Source organism: Neofelis nebulosa, chromosome 5 (genome assembly GCF_028018385.1).
Source record: "Neofelis nebulosa isolate mNeoNeb1 chromosome 5, mNeoNeb1.pri, whole genome shotgun sequence".
Taxonomy (NCBI): domain Eukaryota; kingdom Metazoa; phylum Chordata; class Mammalia; order Carnivora; family Felidae; genus Neofelis; species Neofelis nebulosa.
In genome coordinates, this window is record NC_080786.1 from 111,475,402 (window position 1) to 111,500,402 (window position 25,001).

The 25,001-nt window shown below is 37.2% G+C and overlaps 1 protein-coding gene across 3 annotated transcripts in view; it reads right to left on the bottom strand.

Moving 5' to 3' along the window:
• Nucleotides 1-200: 200 nt before the first annotated feature.
• The window catches only part of CMSS1 (cms1 ribosomal small subunit homolog), a 383,233-nt gene continuing 358,432 nt past the window's right edge, over nt 201-25,001 (bottom strand). For 2 of the 3 annotated variants that reach the window (XM_058731626.1, XM_058731628.1), the window contains 8 exons: nt 17,983-18,054; nt 16,070-16,199; nt 12,577-12,636; nt 11,383-11,485; nt 7,914-7,974; nt 7,392-7,479; nt 2,142-2,230; nt 201-496 (listed from right to left, as the gene is read on the bottom strand). In XM_058731626.1, the coding sequence (XP_058587609.1) occupies nt 413-496; nt 2,142-2,230; nt 7,392-7,479; nt 7,914-7,974; nt 11,383-11,485; nt 12,577-12,636; nt 16,070-16,199; nt 17,983-18,054 (687 nt within the window). In that variant the 3' untranslated portion in view covers nt 201-412. The remainder of the gene's footprint in view (nt 497-2,141; nt 2,231-7,391; nt 7,480-7,913; nt 7,975-11,382; nt 11,486-12,576; nt 12,637-16,069; nt 16,200-17,982; nt 18,055-25,001) is intronic. The other variant, XM_058731627.1, reaches the window with a different exon arrangement.

The window sequence follows — 25,001 nt, forward strand, 5'->3', positions numbered from 1 at the left end:
GTACCATCACATGGAATCCTCAACAGTCCTCAGAGACATTATTCCCATTTTGAGGCCGATGAAACTGAGGCTCAGAGAGGGAAGGGGCTTGTCTAAGGTTTGCCCAGCTGCTCTTTCCCTGCTCCTGCACAGTAACATCAGAGCCCAGTGGGTGGAAAAAAAACTCAGTCTGCTCAAATAAAAAAAAAAGAAATCACACACAAGCTGGTGATACTTTATTTTACAGAGAGGTTGGCAAAGGACAGCTTCAGTTTTGTCAAAGAATCTCCATCAAAAATTTCTAGTGATTCATCTGGTGATGCAGTTAACATAATAAAACAATAGCTGATATTTACTGAGTGCTTGCAATATTCCAGAGCTATTAAATGAGATGCAAATCCCATAAAAACTGGAATTTTCATAGGACCCAGACTTAGAAAAGGCCCAGCTTCAAAGATTCTGACTTGCACAGACTGAGGACTCCCATTTCCAGAAGTTCAAAAACCTCCTTTCTTATCTAAAAGAGAAACAAGAGGGGGAAAAAGAGGTTAAGATCAAGAAAAGATGGTCTTGGTGAATAAATTCAACCATCTGGACATCCTGGTATTTAGATAGCTGTTACGGAGGGCAAAAATCCTAACCTGTGTTCTATTCAGAGTTGAAATATTTACTTAAGTAAAGGAAGAGATACTATATAAAACATCAGTTTCAGGGGCGCCTGGGTGGCTCAGTCGGTTGAGCGTCTGACTTTGGCTCAGGTCACGATCTCACGGTCTGTGAGTTCGAGCCCCGCGTCAGGCTCTGGGCTGACGGATTGGAGCCTGGAGCCTGTTTCGGATTGTGTGGCTCCCTCTCTCTCTGCCCCTCCCCCACTCATGCTCTGTCTCTCTCTCTCTCTGTCAAAAATAAATAAACATTAAAGAAAAAAATTAAAAAAAAAAACAAACAAAACATCAGTTTCATTAAAGTGCCCTTTTGTTACCATTCAAAATAAAATCTCATTAAAAAAAATCTTATACAAAGATGTTTCAAAGTACCCAAAGTATGCCTAGATTACACACATATTTCAATATAGGATAACTGATAAGAATGACATCAACATAATAAAAATAACTATGGATAAAAAGGTGGTTTTTTGACACAATTTCTTATAATTAGAAAACTCATGGTGGATTACTCAGATTTAATATTATAACTGAAATAATTAAATATGGCCTCATGTGCCTAACATCAAATTTGTTAAACTGGTTTTAAAAAAACCCAGTCAGTTCAGGGGACAGGATGTGTGTGTGTATAGGAAACTGAGAAAGTTGTCTTTTAACTTGTACTGATATCTGATATAACTCACTGATTAATCATAATCAGGTTTGGTCATTCTGGGGCTATATATAGTTTTATGTGGTAAATTAATTCATTCAGCACATTTGGAGAATTAATTTCCAATTCTTTGATAGTTACTGCCATGATGGTTGGTGACTGGCAGTCATGTTAATTATTGCACAAACCCTTTTCTCTCCAACAGATACTTCTAAACATCAGGCTAGCTTGAAAAATTAGCTCCATGGTACACAGTAGGTGGAAAATCAATTTTTCATATTTTGATGATACTAGATTACTTTCATAAATATATAATAAGCTAATGCTTATGTGGCCACAAAGGCATTCAACCAGTTTTAATTCACTGAGACAGCAAAATAATTTCCCTACCCCAAACCAAAATAGTCCTCTATATTAAGTGAGTGAGGTTTTGGGTATGGGAGATGAAGGCCATGAGGCAAGTTTGTGCTCTCACTCCCTAGCGCATCTGTAAAGATGAAAGACAAAGATGACTATGTCTCTAAAGCAAGGCACACAAAAATATGCCAAGTCCTCCAGAGCTTCCTGTTTCTCAAAGGTACAGTACAGATGTGGTCCCCAGTGGGGCAGAAGCCATTGGTCATTTAATGAAGAAACAAAGCTGATTCCTACAAAAGACATGGAAAGGATACAGTTAGGTCTAAGGGGTGAGATGGACTTTATAACTGCAGTTACTTCAGAGTTAAAAGACAGAAAGAATTTCAATGGCCAGAATTTGCTGGCTCCCGATGTCAATGACTTTATTACTGTGTTTGAACTTAAGCTCAAGCTGAAGAAAAAAAGATTAAAGGCTGGTTACACGGTACCTCGGGAATGTCCATCATCCTCCTCAACTTCTGATCTCTCCAGTTCCAGTCAAAAACCAGAAATTTTAAGGGGTTCAAATTAAGGCCACCTGAAAGAGACAGAGAGAGAGAGAGAGTTGCTACAGCAAAACCTTATGATAGAAGCTTATCCAAATGACTTTTTAGTCTCCAGGTTGCTTTTTGCCTCATTTGCTGTCCTCTCCCCCAGCAACTAATCTCTGCACACTAAGTGCAGCCCTCGCCTGATGGAAAACAAATGCAGAACTCGGAGATTGCTTTCCTTATAATCTTATCACTGATTCTGAGGGAAGCAGAGAAGCTGCTAAGCTCGTCAACTGCTCAAATCCTGGCAGAGAATCAATCCCAAGACTGTTTCATGAAGCCCCAGAGGGTGAAGTCTCATTCCTGACAGGAATTTGATAAGATGGATCCTGCAATCTAGGTGTGGCCTTTCAGAGGAAATGAATCCAATGGAGTCTGAATGACTCTGAGAAGGTGAATGGACAGAAGGATGAGGCTGGGGTTTGAGGTTGAATTTTAGGCAGAAAAGGAGGTAAATATGAATGGGTTCTATTCAAAGTGTGCTACTCTTTGAGAAGACTAGCAAACCACTTAAGGACTCCATTTCTGTCTTCCTATCTATCTAGAGACAATTATGGAATGTGGGGCTGGAGGGGACTTCAGCTATTATCTGTTCCTCAGAGGTCTTAGAGTTGGTCACAGTTAGTTTTTCCCACTACCCCAAGCTGTTTCATGTGACATGTGGAAACATAACTGAAGCCTTCCTCTGCAGCGCTTCCCCTCAACTCTTCTCTGTGATTATTTCAGTATTTCCCCTTCTGTCCAAAAGACTTTTTCATTCTTCTTATAATTATAATGACTCCTATTTAAATTTCCCTCTGCAAAATTAAAAATGATAAATTGAGAAGGACAATGGGTTGGTAGTCTACCCTTAAAAATAACTACTGTTGGTGGGAGAGCACACAGATAGTCTCTCAGGAAGGCACTACAGCATTATATAATAGAAGCTTAAAATGCTTACTATTTGATGAAATAATTTTCTTTCTATGACATATCACTATAAAAACATCAGAAACTTAAATGTAGTTAATGGGCACCAGCATAGCTCTGTTGGTAGAGTATGTGACTCTTGATCTTGGGGTTTTAAGTATGAGCCCCACATTAGGTATAGAGATTACTTAAAAACAAAATCTTTTTTTAAAAAAAGAAATAAACTTAAATATAGTTACTTGCAAAGATGATCATTGCAGTATTATTTATAATAGCAAAAATTTAGAAATAATCCAGGTATCCTATCTAATTACTAAAAATCAATATAACTTGGGGTTAATATCCAAAATATATAAAGAACTTATGCAAATCAGCAGCAAAAAACACCAATTAATCTGATTTAAAAATGGACAGAGGAAATGAATAGATACTTTTCCAATAAAGACATTCAAATGGCCAATAGGTACATGAAAAAGTGCTCAACATCACTAATCATCAATCATATTATCAAAAACCCCCACAAGAAATAATAAGTGCTGGTGAGGATGTGGAGAAAAGGGACCTATTGTGCACTGTTGGTGGGAATGTAAATTGATACAGTCACTATGGAAAACAGCATGGAAGGACGCTCAAGAAATTGAAATAAAACTACCATATGATCCAGCAATTCTACTTCTGGGTATATACCCAAAAGAAACAAACTCACTATCTCAAAAAGGTATCTGCACCACTATGTTTATTGCAGCGTTATTTACAATAGCCAAGACATGGAAACAACCTGTAGTATTCATCAACGAATGAATAAAGAAAATTCACACACACACACACACACACACAGGGGAATATTATTCAGCCATAAAAAGGAAGAAAATCCTGTCATTTGTGACAACAGGAATGGACCTTGGGGGTATTATGTTAAGTGAAATAAGTCAGAGGAAGACAAATACTGTATGATCTCACTTATATGTCAAATCTAAAAAAACCTAACTCATACAGAACACATTGGTGGATGCCAAAGGGAGAGGGTGGGGAAAATGGATGAAGATGGTCAAAAGGTAAAAACTTCCAGTTGTAAAGTAAATAAGGTCTGGGGATGTAACATACAGCACAGTGACTGTAGTTAATACTGTACTGTATATTTGAAAGGTGCTAAGTCAGTATATCTTAAGAGTTCTCATCACAAGAAAAAAATTTATAATTATTTGAGGCGATTGATGTTAACTAAATTTATTGTAGTAATCATTTCGCTATATATGTATAAAGTCATTCCATTGTACACACTGGACTAATACAATGTTATATGTTAATCATATCTCGATAAAACTGTAAAAACAAGTCGAATATTATGTACATATTATACAGCCATTAAAAATTAAAAATTAAAGGGGCACCTGGGGGGCTCAGTTGGTTGAGCGTCCTACTTCAGCTCAGGTCATGATCTCACAGCTCGTGAGTTTGAGCCCCGTGTCGGGCTCTGTGCTGACAGCTCAGAGCCTGGAGCCTGCTTCAGATTCTGTGTCTCCCTCTCTCTCTGCCCCTCTCCTACTCTCTGTGTTTCTATCTCAAAAACAAATAAAAAAATTTAAAAAAATTAAAAATTAAGACTATTTCATGATGAGGAAAGTCCTCATAAGATATGCTAAGTGGAAAAGGCAAGTTATAAAATTATGATATATAGCATGATCTCCACTTACAAAAATAAGTATATAAATGCATAGAAAAAAGACTAAAGGAAATATATTCAGTATTATCTAACAAGTGATTTTCTCTAAAGTGATATATTTTCTTTTCTGTACTTTTTTGCATTTTTAAAAGGCTCTTATAGTCAGAAAATCTGCTTTATTATTAGATTAAAACAATATACTTCTGTCTATAATTGTACAGATTCCATGTCATGGGATATCTTTCGAACTCTGGAAACTTTCCTTAATATATTTTACATATAAACATCTTAAGTCATAAACAGCTACATAAAACGAGTTATGTTCCATTGCTTTGTTACATTTCCAGTTTCTAGAGGACTGGGATTGGTCTCTTTAAATGCTTTGTATGTAGCCTAACACCTGTGGTTAATGAATATTAAGTCACGCATCCAATCAGAATCAGAAGTAAAAGTTATTTTCATTAGTATTATAAAAAATCAATAGATCCTTAAATGATTTTTTCACCCCTTAAATGAAATAAGCTTTCACACTGAGTCCTCACTACTCTCCAGAAATCAAATCTCAACAATATGTATGCAGAGTTTCGTTTTCTCTTTCTCCCTCTCTCTCTCTCTCTCTCTTTTAAATATGGAGAAGAGTGGCCCTATTGCATGGGGTTCCTGGTGACATACAGACAACCATCTGGATTCGAGGTGGGGGAGTGAGGTGAATCTTTGGCTAAGAGCTGTGCGAGAGGCAGGGTCCATCCCTGGACCCTCCTGCTGCCCAACCAATCTCTCCAACGGTCTCACAGGTAGGCTATGAGTGCCTCTCATCTGTTCCTTCACTACAATGCCCTCCTATGTCTACAAGACAAAAATCCAAACTCTTCAACTTAGTGTTCAAAGTCTTCCCTCCACAATCTGACTTCCTTTCGAGTTCAATCACCAGCTACTAAAGCCCACAAAGTTTCCAACCAAGAAAGTTATTCTCTTTAATGAAAATAATAACTAGCATTTATTGAGTCCTTAGGGTGTGAAATTCTTTATTGGCACTTTGTTATCATATCAATCCCAGGAGGAAGATACTATCACTATCCCTCATCTGAATACAGAAAAAGATTTAGAGAGGTTAAGTAACTTGCCAAGGTCACAGAGCTGGTCAGTTGCTGGATCTGGGATTTGACTCTGAAGGTCTGAATCCATGAGAGCTTAACACTGTATCTCAGTCATGTGTATCTGCCTGCCCTCTTCTGATTCAGTGATTCTCCTATTCCTGTTTTTCTCACATTTTCATACTTCAAAGATCCTATTTTAATCCTCCTTATACTTCAAAGATCAGTTAAAGACCCTTTTCTCTGTAAAGCCTTCCATACAGATTCAGCCTCCATAATAATCTATTTCCACTCTTATAGGACTTGGAGATGCTCATTTGGTCCTTGGCATTTAGTGCCTCATTTTGTCAATCTCATTCTATGTATATTTATCTTTTCAAGGATCAGGAGCTCTTTGAGGGGGAAAGCCTCTAGAACTAGGAACGCCTAGACTAAGAGACTGTGGGATAGCCACTTAATCCTTCAGAGCTTCAGAGTTTTCTCTTCTATGAAAAAAAAAAAAAGCTAGCGTGCAAGGGTGCCATGAATATTTACTGAGATACAAAGGAGTGTGTGGCATAGCACCAGTGCAAGTAGGAACTCAAAAACTGTGCTTCCCTTCCTTGTCTGGGGTTGGCAAGTCTGTCACTTCTTTGTAATTGCACAGACCTTTGTACATAGTGGGTTCATTTAACCCTGGATGATTTTCATCTGGAAAGAGACACTAGTATTTTAAGCTTTTGTTTGCTTCTTGGCAAATGACCATCTCTATATTAGTTATTACATTGATGAACATATTACTTTTAGATATATTAAAAAATCTAGGATTAGTTCCAATTGTAACAGAGTTCTAATAGTATATTAAATAAGTAATTTGGAAGTGAGTATTGAAAAGAAATCTTTAATCAGTCTGGCAGGTAAAACAGGTAATAAGATCATCAGCAGATTAACAAGTTTTAGGTTACTGACTTTGAGAGAGCCAACAAATTATAAAAACCCAGCGGTGGATGTTGTCTGGAATACTTTCTGGGTAAAATACTAAAAGAGAAATGAATTTGGGAGAAACACTCTAGAATACCCGTATTTCATCCATAGAAACCTCATTTTAGTTTCAACATGTTTTATATATAAGCCCTCAACTGAAATGGAAGTCTTGGGGAACCAAGATTCAATTAATTAAGAGAGAAATAATCAACTCATCTAGCTCTACAAATTCTAGAGGTTGCAAACTGGTGGAAATTGTGGATCCACTAACCTGCTTAAAGCAAGTGGAATCTGACTGTGTGTAGGTAGGCACATGTACTGAAGTTTGCCACAATCCTTACCATTCCCTACTGCTTCACACCTGCTTGCTAGCTCTACCGACACAAAGCTAAGTTTCCAACTCCCCAAGCAACACAGAAGTCTGGTTTCATTATATCACAAATGTGGTTTCCTAAACTCACATGGGGGGTAAGGCAAACTCCCAGTACTAAGTAGGCATATCAGCGCCTCTTTTCATACCTTGTTTAATGAGTTCTTTAATCCTTCCTGGAGTTCCTACACCCAGGTGCACAACACGCTTCTCCAGCAACTTTACCTGCTCCTGGACCTATTTATTGCAAGACAGAAGAGAGGAAAGAAGAGTCTTTAGAAAGTGCAAATCATAGGCCAATTTAGAGCACTTTATCCAAAAGTTAAGGAAGTAAAAAAGCAAATGGGCTACTCTTGTTTAGGCTCAGCATCCAGGGCAATGAAAGTTAAAGTCAAGATAGAAAAGCACTGCCCTATAAAACTGGGGAATCTTCAGAGAATGCAGGGGTCAGCTCTCAGCTTCTGTAGAAAAATCTTGGCGCGCAGAGGAGTTGTGACTGTTGTGGGGGCAGGTGGGCATGCAGAAGCAGGGAGTGCAAAGAACACCAGAATAGTTGTTAAATATGTTATATAAGAACAAAGAAAATATCAGCTAAGGAGATAAGAAAAAGCTGGGAGTGGCCTTTAAGGATAACTTACATCGCCCATCAGGAACCACAGGCCCTTGCTTACCTTTATGTGTTTTGCAAATAATTTCATAACTTTGCTGTCTCCTCTGAATGCTGTCATCGACCTAATGAAAAAAAAAACACATTATTGCCTAAGAAAACTTACCCATTGCAGGCCACTTTGACTACTAAAGTATTATGTTTTGCTTTATTCAAAAGAATATGGCATTTCTGTGTTTAACTATGAGCACATGCGTGTGTGTGTGTGTGTGTGTGTGTGTGTGTGTGTGTACACAAAAAAATTCCGAGATTTTCAAGTCAGCCCCACTCTGGAAGGAAAGTGAGGAAGTTTTTTATTCAGGATGTATCTGGGTTGCTTCTAACTCTCATACACAAGATTAGCTTTACTTAGGTTTCCTTGATAATTGAAAAATATGGATCTGCCCTTCACTTGTTAATACAGAATGTCTATATTTCAGGTCCCTGGCAGAGAATTTATCTTTAAACTCTGCAGTATAGTTCTCATTCAAAATTTAGTTGCAACAAATATCATAGAACAGTGATCTCAGACTGTGCTCTGTGGAGCCCAAGGGCATCTAACAAAAGGCTGTGTGTGGCTGCTGTGGCAGATTGCTGGGAATGAGCTGGCAGGGAGGAGAAGGCTTATCTTTCAATCAGAGCAGTCCCCCCACCTTCTACTTTGCAGAGTGAAACTTCCGTGAAAATTTTACATGTGGAAATGCTTCTGGTATCAACGGGTATAAAAGTATAAAAGAACGATCTTTTAATTGATGTTTGGTAATAGACCTAACAAGGTAATACTGCTCAGCAATATTATTTTCCTTTATATATCATGATTATGTTTTGAGAAATATTATTGACCAGTAGGAATACATGAGTTCGCAAGATAGTGAATTATGCTATACACGTTCCGTTGTGCTTGATTTTTACTCACACATAAGCTTTCTCCATGGCAAGGTTAACTAGGAAGACAGTTTAGGGGACATATTTAATGTTAATTCATGGTCCTCAAGAGAACAGATATTCTTAGAAAAGCTAGAATTATTCACCATTAGTCTTTATGAATAGGGCTTGTTGTGCTAGCTCAGAAATCACTTTTTGCAAATCACCTAACCTTGAAGTATATCATAGTATTACGAACGACACAGAAGAACACAGGATTGGTAAATGAAGTGTGACAACATAGTGCTTTTATGCCCTTCAGAAAAGTATTTATGTGCAGTAAAAGCTCAAATCAATTTGACAGTTTGTTTTTAGGAGGTCATCTCCAGGCCAACCTCTTTTGCCATCAACGTCTGAATCTGAAATGAATTCTGTGGTGGTAGTTTTTAGAACGCTGAAAAGTCAGTATGAACTAATATGATTTCAGAACCAGCAAGTACTGCCCCAGAAGCAGGTGGAGTCTTGAAGATCAATTGTATTTAGAGCAGATATGTCACAAGAAACACTTGTTTTATTGAGAGGGTGTGTGATGCAAGTTAATGTGTGTGTCTTGTGGGGAAAGGAGAATTGGAAGAACTTAAAAACTACTTTTCTAAATTCATAATCAGATTAGTTCATTTAGAAAAATAGATGCTAAATAGCTACTGAGCGTCTACATTTGCACCTCACTTTATTTTTCTCCAGGACTTGGATTTTCCTTTGCTTTATCTCCTGTCAAAGTCTGGTACAGAGCCTGGCCCTGGAAGAGGGCTAGTCCCAGTAAACCCCTTTTAACTCTGATGGCTCTTTTCCGAAAGCTCAATGTTACCACCGATCCAGTGGAAGGAGGCCTTTTTGTTTTTTCTACGAGAATGCAGTAAATGAAAAGGTATGTGAAAGCACCTAGTAAAGTACTGACAAATTATCTTTAAAACATAATTTTTATATATAAATTTTCAGTCCATTTGGAATTTATCTTGGTATGAGAGGCGAGATATGGATCCAAAGTTACTTTTCCAGATGGCTACGTAGTTGTTCCAACACCATTTATTAAATAATCCATCTTTCCTTACTGATTTGTCACCTTTGCCACACGCTACATTTTCAAATGCATATGGGCCTGTTTCTAAACTTCCAATTATGTTCCACTGGTCTGATTTATCACGCATATGCCAGTTCCATACTGTTTTGATTAGTGAGACTCTGTAATATATATCCATTGGTAATCTGATAGATACTATAGGCATAGTATCCTCTCACTAATATTCTTTATCAGAATTTCCCCAGCTCTTTTTTATTCTGTATTTTCTCTTATGAACTTAGAACTATAGCTTATCTTTAAACTTTGAACTTTGGCTTATCTAGTTAAAAAAACAATTCTATTGCAGTTTCACTGGCAATCTGTGAAATCTGTAGATTAGTCTATGTAACACAGATGTCTTTATAACATCAACTCTTCCTATTCAACAATATAGTATACCCTTTTTGTCTGTTCCAGATCTTCTGAGTGGCTTGTGTAATATTTTCTTTTCTTTTTTTTTTTTTTAAATTTTTTTTCAACGTTTTTTATTTATTTTTGGGACAGAGAGAGACAGAGCATGAACGGGGGAGGGGCAGAGAGAGAGGGAGACACAGAATCGGAAACAGGCTCCAGGCTCCGAGCCATCAGCCCAGAGCCTGACGCGGGGCTCGAACTCACGGACCGCGAGATCGTGACCTGGCTGAAGTCGGACGCTTAACCGACTGTGCCACCCAGGCGCCCCGTGTAATATTTTCTTTATATAGATTTTGGTAAGCTTATTCTCTGGTGTTCCATTCTTGTTATTATTTTTTTATTTTACTAAAAAAATTTTTTTGATGTTTACGTATTTTTGAGACAGAGAGAGAGAGACAGACAGACAGAATATGAGCAGGGGAGGAGGAAAGAGAGAGGGAGACACAGAACCCGAAGCAGGCTCCGGTCTCTGAGCTGTCAACACAGAGCCCCACACAGCTTGAACTTGTGAATCGTGAGATGATGACCTGAACTGAAGTCAGACGCTTAACCAACTGAGCCACCCAGGCGCCCCTCTTGTTATTATTTTAAATTAGGTCTTTTTTTCCATTATTTCTTCCAACTGGTTATTGCTCGTATTATTTCCTTGCTTTGACTCTTGCCCTCTACAATGCGTGTTCTCCACAAAGCAGCCAAAGTGATCCTTTAGAATGATTATTCAGATCATGTGACTCCCCTGCTCAAAATCTTTCAGTAACATTGCGTCCCAGCGCCTTTTGTGCTTCCTGTTCACTCTGTCTGGAATGCTCTTCTTCCAGACATCTGCTTGGCTTTCTCCTTCACTTTGTTCATGTCTCTGCTCAAATGTCATTCTCCTTGGAAAAGCCTCCTGTGACAACACTTTTAAAAGTAGCCCCCCACTCCCTTCTATCCCTTCGCTATGCTTTATTTTGTCTTATATAACTTGACACTACCTGACATTATGATGTATATTTATTTGTTCATTGTTACATCTCTAGCATACAGAGCATATCAGCTTGACATGTATCAGTTATTCAAAAAAACATTTATGAAATGAATGGGTGAAGCATCCAACCTAATAAGCTCCAGGGCCCGGAGGGCAGAGCTGCAGATGATCAGCATCAGGACCGATTTCTTCTCATTATGATTTTTCCGAAGTTTTACCCACTTAGGGCAGACTGAAAAAAGACCATTAGAAAAATATTACTCTAAATACAACAAAATAGGGCCCCCAAAGTTGCGTATTCTCCAATTATTCTTTGTTAGTATTTACTTAAAGTAAAATATAATGAGTACCATGTAGATTCTGTTATCTGGTTATTCTAGATATTAGATTAAAATGAAAAATCATTAACTTATAACACAAAGCACACAATATGCCAAGTTAGCTAAATATGATTAGCGAAATGTTAAATCTTTATATCTAAACTATTTCATTGTCAGCCACAAATAGATGACTACCTAATATGAATAATCTAGCTTATTACTGGCTATCCACAATACATGTTGAAAAGATGAAATTAGATTGTGCAACAGCCATGATCTCAGTTCTGAGCATGTGAACAGAATTTCACAATTTCACAATTTCACAGCTAGAATAGACATCACATGTCCAACTTCCTTATCTTTCAGATAACAAAATCAAGTCCCAGAGGAATACACAGTGACTTGTCCCAGGTCAAACAGCAGGGACCTGGTACTAGAATACCAAGTCCTAGAATACCAAGTATTCTCTGGATTCCTAGACCAATACTAATATTAATTTATTATAAACCAAAAATGAGACCAAAACCCAAATTCTCAAAGCCAGAGAAAAACAGGAATAAACATAAATAAACAGAAATTAGTACCAAGATGGACCTTAAGAGATGGACCTTAAAATGGATTTCAAATCCATTTTAGGTAGAAAGTTCTGCTTTTAAAGGTAGTTTTAGAAGTTTTTAAAGAGATGGATCTTGAGCACCTAGGTGGTTCAGTCATTAAGCATCTGACTTTGGCTCAGATCATGATCTCATGGCTAATGAGTTCGAGTCCCACATTGGGTGAGCTCAAGCCCCACTTCAGATAAAACATGAGCCCCACTTCAGGTGGGCCCTGCTTCTCTTTCTCTCTCTGCCCCTCATAGGATTCTCTCTCTCTCTCTCTCTCTCTCTCTCCTTCCCAGTCATGCCCTCTCTCTCTCTTTCTCTCAAAAAGAGAAGTAATGAAGTATTTAATGAAGTAATGACAACTTGGTGAATAACTTAAAAGAAAATCATAGTTTACTTACTTTCTTTTAGGTATGATGAAAGACTATGAGTCAAATCATTGGCTTTGAGGAAACAGGAGTCTAGAATATGACAAACATGCTTTGTAGAGGATTTTGCCAACACACACATGACCAAAACAGATTAAATGAATAAGGATGTACAGCATTAGTGAATGGGGGCTCATTATATATTTTAAAGTGTTGTCCAGTATTTAAAACAACAGCAGCAACAAGAACAAGTAAACTCTAACCTTTAAACTTTAATCTTTAAGCCATAATTTCTTAGAGTAGTGAAACAGACTAATGAAGTATGTTTATTTTTCAAATCTATGGAATAAGCAATACACAAAGGTAAAGGGGAAATAGCTAACACATCTATGTAGAGATGCTCAAACTCACTAGTCATCATAGAAGTGCCTATTAGTGCAATGATGAGATAATACTTTACACACACATTAGAATGGGAATTATTAGATGGATAATACCAAGTATTGTCAAGGATGTAGGGTGATAAAACTCTTGTGAAATGTAGGTGGAGGTATAAACTGGCAATAGCTATTCTGGAAAGTACTAAAATTAAGTTGTATACACCCTATGACCCCATAATCCCATTCCTGAGTAAATGATGGAAAGAAATTCTTATGCGGTCTATAAAGGGACATATACAAGTATCTTTCTCCTAGCATTGTGATAGCATTTGTGATAGTGGGGAGCACAAGGCAACCCAGGTGTCTGTATCTAAGAAAATGGATGACCAGTATGTGGTAGATAAAATCATTGGAATACTATGTAGCATTTAGAAGCAATGAACTTGATGTACATAAAGCCAGATAGGCATATCTCAAAAAAGGTCTCAGTGAGAAAAAAAACAAAATGAGAAGTTCAGCACATCATTTAGATAAATTGTAAAATGAACACACATACAATGACATGACATTTTACAAGCATATATACACATTTAAAAACATGTATTAACACATTAGACTGAATGCTATGGGGAATGTAAAAAGGAGTGTGGATTGGGGAAGAGTGGGAATAATGCATCAAAATACAACACAGCACCACAGTAAAAGACAATATAACACTTAAATAAAATATAGGGGTCTTGCTCAACCAAGGACTATCATGGTCTAGCAATTATGTAGCATTATTAACTCTGTACCTGAGATGTATAAATAAAAAAGGAAAATCATGTTTATCATTTTAATTCTTTCTACAGGAAAAAGGTTTTCGATAAACACTGAAGAGTGCCAAGGAGTAAACTATTACTTAATTAAATGACATTTATGTTGTGACCCAGCATATATAACTCATATTATGTAATTAACTTCAAAGACATTACTTCCTATACAACTGTAGAGCCTTTCATGGTCTTTAAAACTGTAATTTCCCAAGCCTGGATATGATCAGACTCACCCTAAGAACTTTATAAAAGATATAGATTCCTGGGATGGACTCCTTTTGTTAGTAAGTCAGAATTCCTTGGGAGTGGGCTTGGGGATTTGCTTTTTAAGTTCTTGGGTGATTCAGTTGCTGCTAGCCTACAGGCATTTAGCACTGATCTAAACCACACTGCAGCCCTCAGGAGGTCAGCTGAGTTAACTCCAAGAGATTCCTGCCTCGAAACTAATTAAGTGCCCATGTGTATGACATTTGCAATGTACAGTGAACAATATTAATTGAAAAGACATGTTCCTGCCCTACAGACACAAATAACCTCAAATCAAAACCCTTAGACACTCGGCAAACAAATAGGAACAATCCTTTATGATCTATATCCACTTATATTTATGCCCCTGACTGGAGCCTGTTCCAAATAACCCACAGTGTGTCCCTCCTTTTACCTATCGTGGACTTCCTCTCGGTCCTTGGTCGCATAAGTGTACCTACTGGGATCTTCTCCCCTGAACGTTCTTACAATGCCTTATTCACTGTGTCTCAGAATGGCCTAATTTCTTAACTGAAAATGAAAACCTGTTCTTTTTATCTATAAAAGTATTTTTAACATTTTCCTTCCTTCCTAAACCGAGCCATGGCCACACATTCTTGCTTAACTACACAACTGAACTGTAATATAGTAATAATATAATGTAAACTCACTATGCAACTCAAATGACTCTTAAAGGTTTCTTCTGACCTCTGATTCTCTACAATACTAGAAAACTAAGATTTATGATGTTCCATAAGTATACAGAGTAGCAGTGATCCTACTATCTCACAAATTCTTCTGAAGTTGAAGGTATACTCTAACAAAGAACTATAAGGAAAAAGACCATTGAGGCAAACTTCAGTTAAGCTTGGAAAGGAGGCTTTGTTATAACACTTGGTACCTGCGAAACAGCAGTCAGGACGTAGCTCTCCTCAAAAGAACTATACCCAGAGAGAAGTGGTTTCTAACTGCTGTTGGAGCCGTTGGGGTTTTGTGGGTCTAAAACTCCAGATCTCCCTCATGTGGAAATGCACTCCTTAAATTTCCTAAAGCGTATTCCTTTTGGAAAAGAGGCAGGGGGCACTCCTGTCTCTAAATTCAATGTGCATTTTGTTTTCAAAAGCACATCACAAAGGAATTATAAAAATTCAGGGCACGGGAAGTTTTTCAGCTTCTTAAGTCTCTAAAAAGCATAAAGTTGTAATGGAAAGGGGAAATCAAGCTACCCTTGACCTTTTCCAATAGCAGTAATTAGATGTCCCTAGTAATCTAAAAATAGCTCATCTGAAACAGTGGCACCCAAACCTTGTGTGATTTTTATAACATCTCTTTTCTTTAATCTCCACCCAAAAGAGTTCCAGGATGTATCAGAAATTTCTAAATTAATTAAAATTAGTTGTTTCAAGAATTCTGCAATATCTTTAACTTAATTATAAATATTCTAAGGCAGTAGATCTCAAACAACAGTAGAGAATCAGCTTGGGTGAGGGGTCAGCTTTGCTAAAAATGCAGAATTTTATCCCTATCTTTAGATAGTTTGCTTGAAAGTCTGGCCTGGAACCCAAAACACTACCATAAACACAAAACTGTAACTAGAAATCTGTGATAAGAACAACAACAACAAAACTAAAAGCTTATTGAAGCTAAAGTTCTTGTCTATAAAAGATGAGTAAATTAACGTTTCATATCTATACTTTTAAATACGTGCTTTATCTTTATTTTAATTTAACTTCTATACCCAGTAGGGATTCTTACTCCTTGAAGAATGCTAAAAAAATGCACACTCAACAGTAGCCTTTTGAAAAAAATGCAATTACAAATCTTTCTATTAGATTGAACAAATGCCATTTAGCATCTTAATAAAGGAACCATTCAACAGTTAAAACTATTAGGTTGAGGAAAGGAGTATTAGCATGTGGAAAATACATCAAATTCAATGGCTGAGATGTAGCCATGAACCTTTTTGCTCCTCCTCATCAGGAAAATTGATATCAATAACACTGAGTCTTGCTACATGACTAACCTCAGAACAGTACAGAAAAAAAAAAAAAAGAAGGGAAAAAAACCAAACAAGTCTGGCTGTACCTGGTAGGTTTAGTTCCTCTAACTCAATCACTAAGCGATTGCTGCTGTAATAGTCCTTCATCAGCTTCTGTAGGTCTTCAGGAGTCCCTGGTTTTGGCTCTGATTTTGCAAGAACATCAGTAATCTTCTTCTAAGACATGAGAAGGAAGAAAGAAAAAAAAACCCAGGAAGAGAGATTTTAAAATGGCATTAGCTTAGAATAGGTTGATTCCTCTGGTATTTAAACTGCACATAAATTTTGGTGAAAGCTGAGTATGAATGTGAGTTCTAATAAATACGCTTGAAAAAACTTAATACTTTTTGTATGTAACTACTACTGCTTTCAAAAATGAATGGGCGATCTAAAAGGCTCCTTGTAGTTCTTGGTCTATGGCTTCCAGGAGAACTGAAATTTCTGTGGGAGTCTCCATAATAGGGCTCTATTATTTTCTATCACAAGTCAAGAAATCTTGTTGCTGTGGAAATTTCTCTTTAATCTTTAGGTGGTTTTTATTCCTGGGAGAGAAGAGTTTTGAGAATTTTTTGCTACCTGATTTTTAAGGCCGCGAGTCTCCATTTGGATTTCTGGGATTAAAGTAAAACCTACAGGGGTAATCTGAGCATTGGAGCCCACTGCAAAGGGGGACTTTAGACTCTGAATCCTCAAGTCTTGGGAGAGAATCTTGAAGTGGTCCCACGAAAAGCAGAGCAGGAAAGACTTTACAGCATCTATTTTGATTTGGACTCATTTGTGTAGCATTTACTGAGTGCCTGCAATGTACTAGGAACACACAGTTGTTCAGTTAATTTTCATCATAAACTTCCCTTCTCATTTCCTTCTAATATTTCACCAAAGATCCACAAAGAGCCATTCCCCACCCCTACTCCAGCCCTTTCTCCTCTTTCCACAACATCCTCATCTCTATACCACTGCCAAGAATGGTCAGTTCTGTCAAATGAGTTAACTTTTAAAAATATGTCATCAGTAGGCACATTTTAGCATGACTTCAGCCAAAGCTAAACTATCTAGCTACAGTTTTGACCTTGAGCCACCAAGAACTTAACACTCCTGAAGGCCATTAGTGTATAAGCTATCAAAGAGAAGTTAAAGTCACTTCTTTAAGGACTTGCCAAATCTCAGCCAATTTGGCATCGCCCATCTTTCTGTTTTGTCATTTGTGAGCAAAGAAAACATATGCACACCCCCCCTCAGTTTTCTAAAAGCTTGCTGTTAAGGAATTGGTTTGAATCCATCTTCTTTCCTCTAATCCCCGTCATATTTCCTCTGCTGAATTCTGCAGGAGACCTTCTTGGCAGGGAGAGAATTACACTGCTGTTTTCACAACTGTGGTGGAAGGTCAAAGCTAACTATGCTTTCTCCAAGGCTGAGCCATGAGAAAGTCTGTACAGGAGCAGTACAGTCTTCCATGTACTCAGAGGCAAGCATTAAAATGAAAGGACAGCTTTTTGCTTTATGTTTCCAAATTAAGAGTCAGAAATGCCTTATACTACCTTCATCTAGTTATTATTTTCTTTTTATTAGTATTTCAGGATGTAAGGTTTTAAAAAACTGAAATAGATATGAAAAGGAAGTTGGTAAATTTCTTTTCTTGGGCAGAGCCAGTGAGCAGGACAGCTTTGGGATCCTTCTAGATTTAGAAATCCATGTCTGTCTACTAAAAACAATGAAAACAAAGGTGGGGCACAAAGATGTATGGTGCCTCCACAAGACTGAAACAGGAATCTGAAGAATTTATTTTAACCTCCACAGAAAGACTTAATACTAACCACCTTAGGAAAGTCACCAAACCTCACTAAATCTTACAATCTCTAAAGTGGGAATTACAATAATTGCCTCATCAAAGTACACTATATAGAAATGTGAGGTAAATCACCTGGGGTTGTAAGATATTGTAAGAAAATATTAATAATACCTTTCTTCTCTTCCTTGTCTTGGTGGCATTTTCTTTTGTTTCCTTTGGTTGTGCTAAGAAACATTCTTTAGGCTGTAAAGAGATACAGATGAGGAAATTTTCATCTTAGCAGCATGAGGTGTCAACTAATGGTAGGTGCCCCAAAGTACCCAGGCCGTGAACGTATTCTTCAGAGTATCTTGGTAATACTGGGCTGAGAGAATTTGAGAAAATCGGAAAGTGCAGATGACTTGAGATTGGAAAAATCTTTGAACAAAGGTCAAAATGTGTGAGTGAGTGTATACGTATGTTTGAAGTGGTGGTTCAGGGTATAAAAGATTGAAGACAGTGGCCAGGTTTGTAAAACACTGGCAGAAACAGATGTGATTAAAATTAAGATGTGGTAAGAAAGTCTTTGACTAGTGTGACTGGCATTTTCCACGAACTAGCAAAGTGTGAGCCTGTATTTCCAAGTCATTGGTTTATTATTTTGTTACCCATTCCTTTCCTCTTTCAATAAGCATTGAAAAACTGAAGTAGGACACGTTTACTTATACTTTTATAAAAACAGCTGCACCAAATGCCTTATCTATAGTGACTACAAAATGAATGTTTCTGCTGATGGTCTGACAAAAGTCTCAGCACAATGGCATTCTGAGTAATCAATTTTGTCTGTTGTCTTGACCCCTGAGTACCCTACACAGTTTAGTGCTATTTTTACCCTGAGGTTTTGTGTGTGTGTGTGTGTGTGTGTGTAATGTAGAAAAGCAGGAGATTTGGATCAAGACTTTGATTTATAAAATAGAATGCCTCAGATTCCATATTTATTAATCATAAGCAGGAATATAAAATGTTTCCTGTGCTGGTTCTTTTATGCAACATTTTCAAACAAGTTGCCAAGTAAGATATAAAATATAAGTGAAAACTTATTCTGAGTTTTTCCTGGATTAAGTTTCCATTCTAACTAGAAAGTACTCAGTTTAAGCTGGTAAGCTACTAACTCAAACAATCTTGTCTCCACTGGCTCTGTTTAAAATGATTACAGATGAAGCTTTCTATTAAAGTTTGCAGACAGCCTGCAGATTAAGAATGCCTATGGCCTGAATCCAGATGTATATATGTATATATGCATGTATGTGTGTGTGTGTGTGTGTATATATATATATATATATATATATATAATTTCTTCAAGACGTGGAGCTTGGACAAGCAAGCAGTTTCTTTTTTTTTTTCAACGTTTTTTTTTTTTTTTTTTTTTTTTATTTATTTTTGGGACAGAGAGAGACAGAGCATGAGCGGGGGAGGGGCAGAGAGAGAGGGAGACATAGAATCGGAAACAGGCTCCAGGCTCCGAGCCATCAGCCCAGAGCCTGATGCGGGGCTCGAACTCACGGACCGCGAGATCGTGACCTGGCTGAAGTCGGACGCTTAACCGACTGCGCCACCCAGGCGCCCCAAGCAAGCAGTTTCTAGACTGTTGCAGTTAGTAGAAAAGTAGATTCAAAAGGTTCAGGAATAAAGTAAGAAGGGAATCTTGAAATTTTAGCTTCTTCTCAGTTAAAACAAAAAGACCTGCCAAAAGCAATTGCATCATAGCTGAAGAAAAGAAAGATATTATGACCTCTCTTATTTAGAAAGTTAAGCTGTCTTGTGGATACAGATACATGCCAGTTTGATGCTGGTACATGCCAATTAGAAACTGGGCCAAGGCCACTAATATGTCACAGAAGCTGCCAGATGGTCATAAGAGTCCAATTACAGACTCGCCAACATTCAGCTCATGCTCCTAAGGCAAAGGCCTGGATATGATTAGCAGATCCCTCAAGGCTTACTGTAGTATCTTGTCACCAGTATCAAGGCTTTTGGGAAGCAGATGTAGAAACCTGTTTCATTTTGTTATCTAGCAAATGATAGCGCTAAGAGCATGTTCAATGTGATGCGTTGTATTTATGCTAGGTTTACAAAGCTAATTAACTCTAGCATGACATAAATTAAGTCTGGAAATAAGCTCGGTTATAAGGATATGGACTGTCCAATTCTGGAAGAAAAAATAAACTTAATTCCAAATCATGCACAGGAAAAAAGAAAAATGACAGATGAACTGCTTTAGTTAACATACTGTGTCAGGTTTAAATGTTAGGTTCAAATTCTTAGATCATCCTAAAGGAAATGCACTATACTATTTGTTTTCTGGGAGCAGTCACCTTATGTGGTTGATGTTGGGCACTAATGAAGAAGCCAAATTGATGGTCAATTTCCACAGAGATGAGGTGGCTTTATGAATAAGTACAAGCCCATTGTATTAAAAATTCCTAAATTTAACTAGCTGCCTTAGAAATACCGACGTTTACCCTCAGAGGGACTAGGTAAAAAGATACACAAGACTCAGGCCAGACTAACTAACCACTTCTGGAAACCAGTTTCAACAGTATATGTCTTTGACAGTTGGTAAGTAATGCCATTTCTTCATATGAAATCTAGTGATTTTTTAAAAATGTAGCTTAAATATATAGTTTAAATATTTAGAAATACATATGAAAAAATTAATCTTTAAGTGAAGCATGTGAGGCATATTTTCAGTTCCTTAAAGTGTCAAAAATTATATCCTTTAAGAATGACACTTCTGGTTAAACATGACAAATCAGCCTCAAAAATGCCACTAAACCAGAAGTAAGGAAACTGAAAAGTGTATAAATTTATGAAGACCATGAAATTGGGAGAGCACAACAGTAGTAGAGAGATTTCAACAACATTTTGGAAAATGGAAAATCGTTGAAAGTGGATAGAAGTAATTAGCAGAAAGACAGAGCTAGCCTTCTGCAGAGGTGAAAGCTAACAACAGGGGAGGATGTTTGGCTTATTGGACTCTGAGAAAGTTCAGTAGTTGGAAGCACAAGGTAGTATAGAGAGTGAGGGTTTAAAAGAAGGACATTGGTTGAAAGTTTATATTTACAATGATTAGCCTCATTCCTGCCTCCCACTGGGCTATATCTCCTGCCCAGACAGCCAAGCAACTATCTGATTACTGCTTCCTCTCATCTTGCTCTTTCTGGCAGCAGACTGAAGGTTTATTCTCTGGAGAGAAGAAGAGGACAAAGAAATCTGGCACAGGGAAGATAGGACAGAAGTTGAGACTCACTTCCTTTTCCTGTCCCTTTTTTGGAATGTCTTGAGCCAGACTTACATATTGTATGCAAGAGACTACTGAACTTTTCTCTGGAAAAATAAAATGGCCTATGAGAAATGCCAAAAGAGAGTGACATTTGGGGGAGAGCATAGTAAATACAGCTTGCTATCCTGTTAACTTACTCTGAAGTCCACTAATCAACAGGCCTCACTTATGCACAAAAATATTCTGTAAATTTTTTAGTGTATCTCTTTTCAATATGAATACACAGTTAAGTGCCCACATTAAGAGCAAATAAACAACAAAAAGATAAAAAGTTCAAAATAATTATAATTAATATTCTCAGACACCTAAGGGAAGAATTTGTTGCCATGAAACAAAAAAAGAAAATAAATAAGAAATATGGAATAAAAATGTAGGAGGAAGGCTTGAAGATAAAGGAAATCTTTCAGAAAGATGAAAAATGGTAAGAAAATTAGATGGAGAATCAGTCCAAGAGATTCAACATCCCAGTAAAAGGTATTATAGAAAAAGGGACCACATAAAACAGTGAAGAAGGAGTGCTCAAAGAAATAATGCAGGAAGAACTTTCCAGAACTGAAGGAAACTTTCTAGACCATGAAACTAAATTGAAAACCCATTACGTATATATATTATGTATATGAAACATACCCACACTAAGGAGCATCAATGTGAAATTTCAGATCATTATGGACAAACAAAAGACTAAAATTTTCCAAAAAGAGAAACAATAACATACAAAATACAAAGAATCCAGAAAAAGAATTGTGTCAAATTCTGCAACAGCAATAATGGATGCTAGGGCTTAATGGAAGAATGCCTTCAAAATTAGGAGGAAAATTTATTTGCAAATTAGACTTTTATACCCAGCCAAACTATCAGACAAGTTAAGAGTAAAATAAAGGTATTTTCAGGTATTTAAGGTCTCAAAAAATGGACTTCCTACCCATAGATACTAAAAGCTGTATTCTAGCAAGATAAAGGGCTAAATCAAAAAAGAGAAAGATATAGGATTCAGCAAATAAAGAAATTAATCCAGGACAGTGTTGAAGGGGCAGTAAAGACAAATCTCAATTGCTCACCAGACCAAGAGAATAACCTATTCAGAGTGGAATAGGAGTATAGAGGTCTGCAGGAAAGAACAATGAGTGATCTATTTGAGCATATGGAAAATATTCATGGACATGTGGAAAACATATTGGAATATATGGAAACAATTAACAGTAGGAACACAACAAGCTGGGCAAATGAAGAAATGAGGTAAATATTAATGCCATGAAAACAAAGAGTTGTATATATAAGAAAGGAGGAATGATTATAGTCTTTTCCCTCTCAGCACTGAAACGGTAGTTCCATGGTCATAACTGTGAGATAATGACAATGGTTTTAACCACAATTTGATATTGTGTTAGCAGGGGAATTAACAATTAGAGAGGGAGTATGGGGTAGATGGCAGAGATGTGTCCTCATATGCTACCTCAGGAAATTAAAAGATCATGTCAGGAGCTGATAAATGAAAAAACCAGCAGTATAAACTATATGTTAGCAAATAAGGAAAACAGCTAAAAGCTGAGGGTAGTTGCCTCTGAAGAAAGACCTAGGATAAGAGTAGGAAAGGTGATGTTGCTTTTTTATGAAAGACTTTTAATAGTGTTTGCTTATCACTTTGGTAAAAATAAAAATAATTACCATTTTACAACAAAAACAAGCACGTTCACTGTAAAAATTAAAACCAAATTTAGAACTGCTCTTTTAGTTTCTTTTGGGTTTGGTCAAAGTTATTTGGTACACACCCATCAAAATGTCCAAAATTAAAAGAGTGATAATTCCAAATATATAGGATGGTGGGAATACAAAAATGATACATTGGTTTTGGAAAAAAAGTCGGTCGGTTTTTAGAAAACTAAACATGATTCAGCAATTCTACTCCTATATATTTACTTAAGAGAAATAAAAATATACATTCAGAAAAAGACTTGTATATGAATGTTTGTGGCAGATTTATTCATAATAGTCCCAAATAGGAAGTAGCCCCAGGTATCCATCAATAGAAAAATAGAGGTGCCTGGGTGGCTCAGTCGGTTAAGCATCTGACTTCAGCTCAGGTCATGATCTCACAGTTTGTGGGTTTGAGCCCTGTGTCTAGCTCTGTGATGACAGCTCAGAGCCTGCTTTAGATTCTGTGTCTCTCTCTGTCTTTCTGCCCCTCCCCTCCTTGTGCTCTCTCTCTCTCAAAAATCAATAAACATTAAAAAAAAAAAAAAGGAAAAATAAACTGTGGGGTATTCATATAATTTAATATTTTGAAATGTTATGAAATGAACTTTACCCACCTCCCTCCCATTCAAATTTTGAAGCCCTAATACCCAATGTGACTGTATTTGGAGACATTCACTTTAAAGAGGTAATAAAGTTAAAGGAGGTCCTAAGGTAGGATCCTAATCCAGTAGGACTGGTGTCTTTATATGAGGAGGAAGAGACACTCACAGAGGAAAGAGCATGTGAGGACACAGTGAGAAGGTGATCATCTGCAAGCCAAGGAGAGGGGCCTCAGGAGAAACCAAACCTGTTGACGCTTTGATCTTGGGTTTCCAGGCTTCAGAGCTGTGAGAAATAAATTTCTGTTGTTTAAGTCACCCAGTCTGTGGTATTTTGCTATGGCAGCCCTAGCAGACTAATGTACTCAGCAATAAGAAAAATGAAACACCATGCATCAGCATGGATGAATCTAAAAAACACTGTACCAAATAAAAGAAGCTTTGACCAAAAGAGCATATGCTATATGATTTCACTTACATGACATCAGAACAGTGGTTGGTCCTGGGGCATGGACTGTGGAATAGTGATATGGAGGTGGTGTGGGAGGATTTTGAGGTGATGATAATCTGTAGGGGGTTTTGTTACAAAATTGTATGAATTTGTCAAAACTCTGTGAATGATACCTTTGACATTTGCATTTTACTGTATGTTAACTTTACCTTGAAAGGAAAAAAAGAAGATCTTTCAATACTGAACTTCAGTTAATGATATGCATGCTGAAGTGTCAGGGAGGAGTGTACTGATTTTGTTAATTACTTTGAAATGTGTCAAAACTCAGGTGACTGAATGGATGAATAGTGTTTCCGAACACATTGCCTGTAAAATTTGGACTTTGAGGACACTGAGGGTGTAGGCCTGCAGAAAGTGAGGAAAATCTGGGCCACTTAGGTGGCTCGGTCAGTTAAGGGTGCATCTCTTGATCTCAGCTCGGGTCTTGAACTCAGAGTTGTGAGTTTGAGCCCTGTGTTGGGCTCCATGCCCAGTGTGGAGCCTACTTATAAATAGATAGATAGATAGGGAGGAAAATCTTATTGGAAACTGGAGTCATACAAAGTTATGTAGTCATACAAAGTTTAGTGGCACAAAGTAGTGTTGTCTGCAGCTATGTGGAAAATAGAAAATGTGTCCAATACTATGGGTAATCCAGCAAAGGAGATCCAAATAGCATTGAATGTGTCACCTAATTTCTTCTTGTGGCTTACAGTAAAATTCGAAGGAAGAAATTAAATTGAAAGAAGGACTATCAAAGAAGTCAAGGTATAGGAGTGCAAATCCATTTGTTAAGACCTCAGAAAGAACAAAGGTGGTACCAAACCAATTTGACAATAAATTTCATATATTTAAGAAATAAATAAATAAATAAAATAAAAATTAAAAAAAAAAAAAGAACAAAGGTGGTACCTCAGAGTACTATTCAGTCTCGTAAGATCTCTTTAAAGAAATCAAAGATGTATCTCACAGATCATCTCAAACATGCCTCTAGGAAGCTTAAGAGTTACTGTCCCTCAATTCTCTCAACAGGGGCCCAAGATTGAGAAAAGTTTATCTTGAAAAGATTTGTGGGTGTGACTTC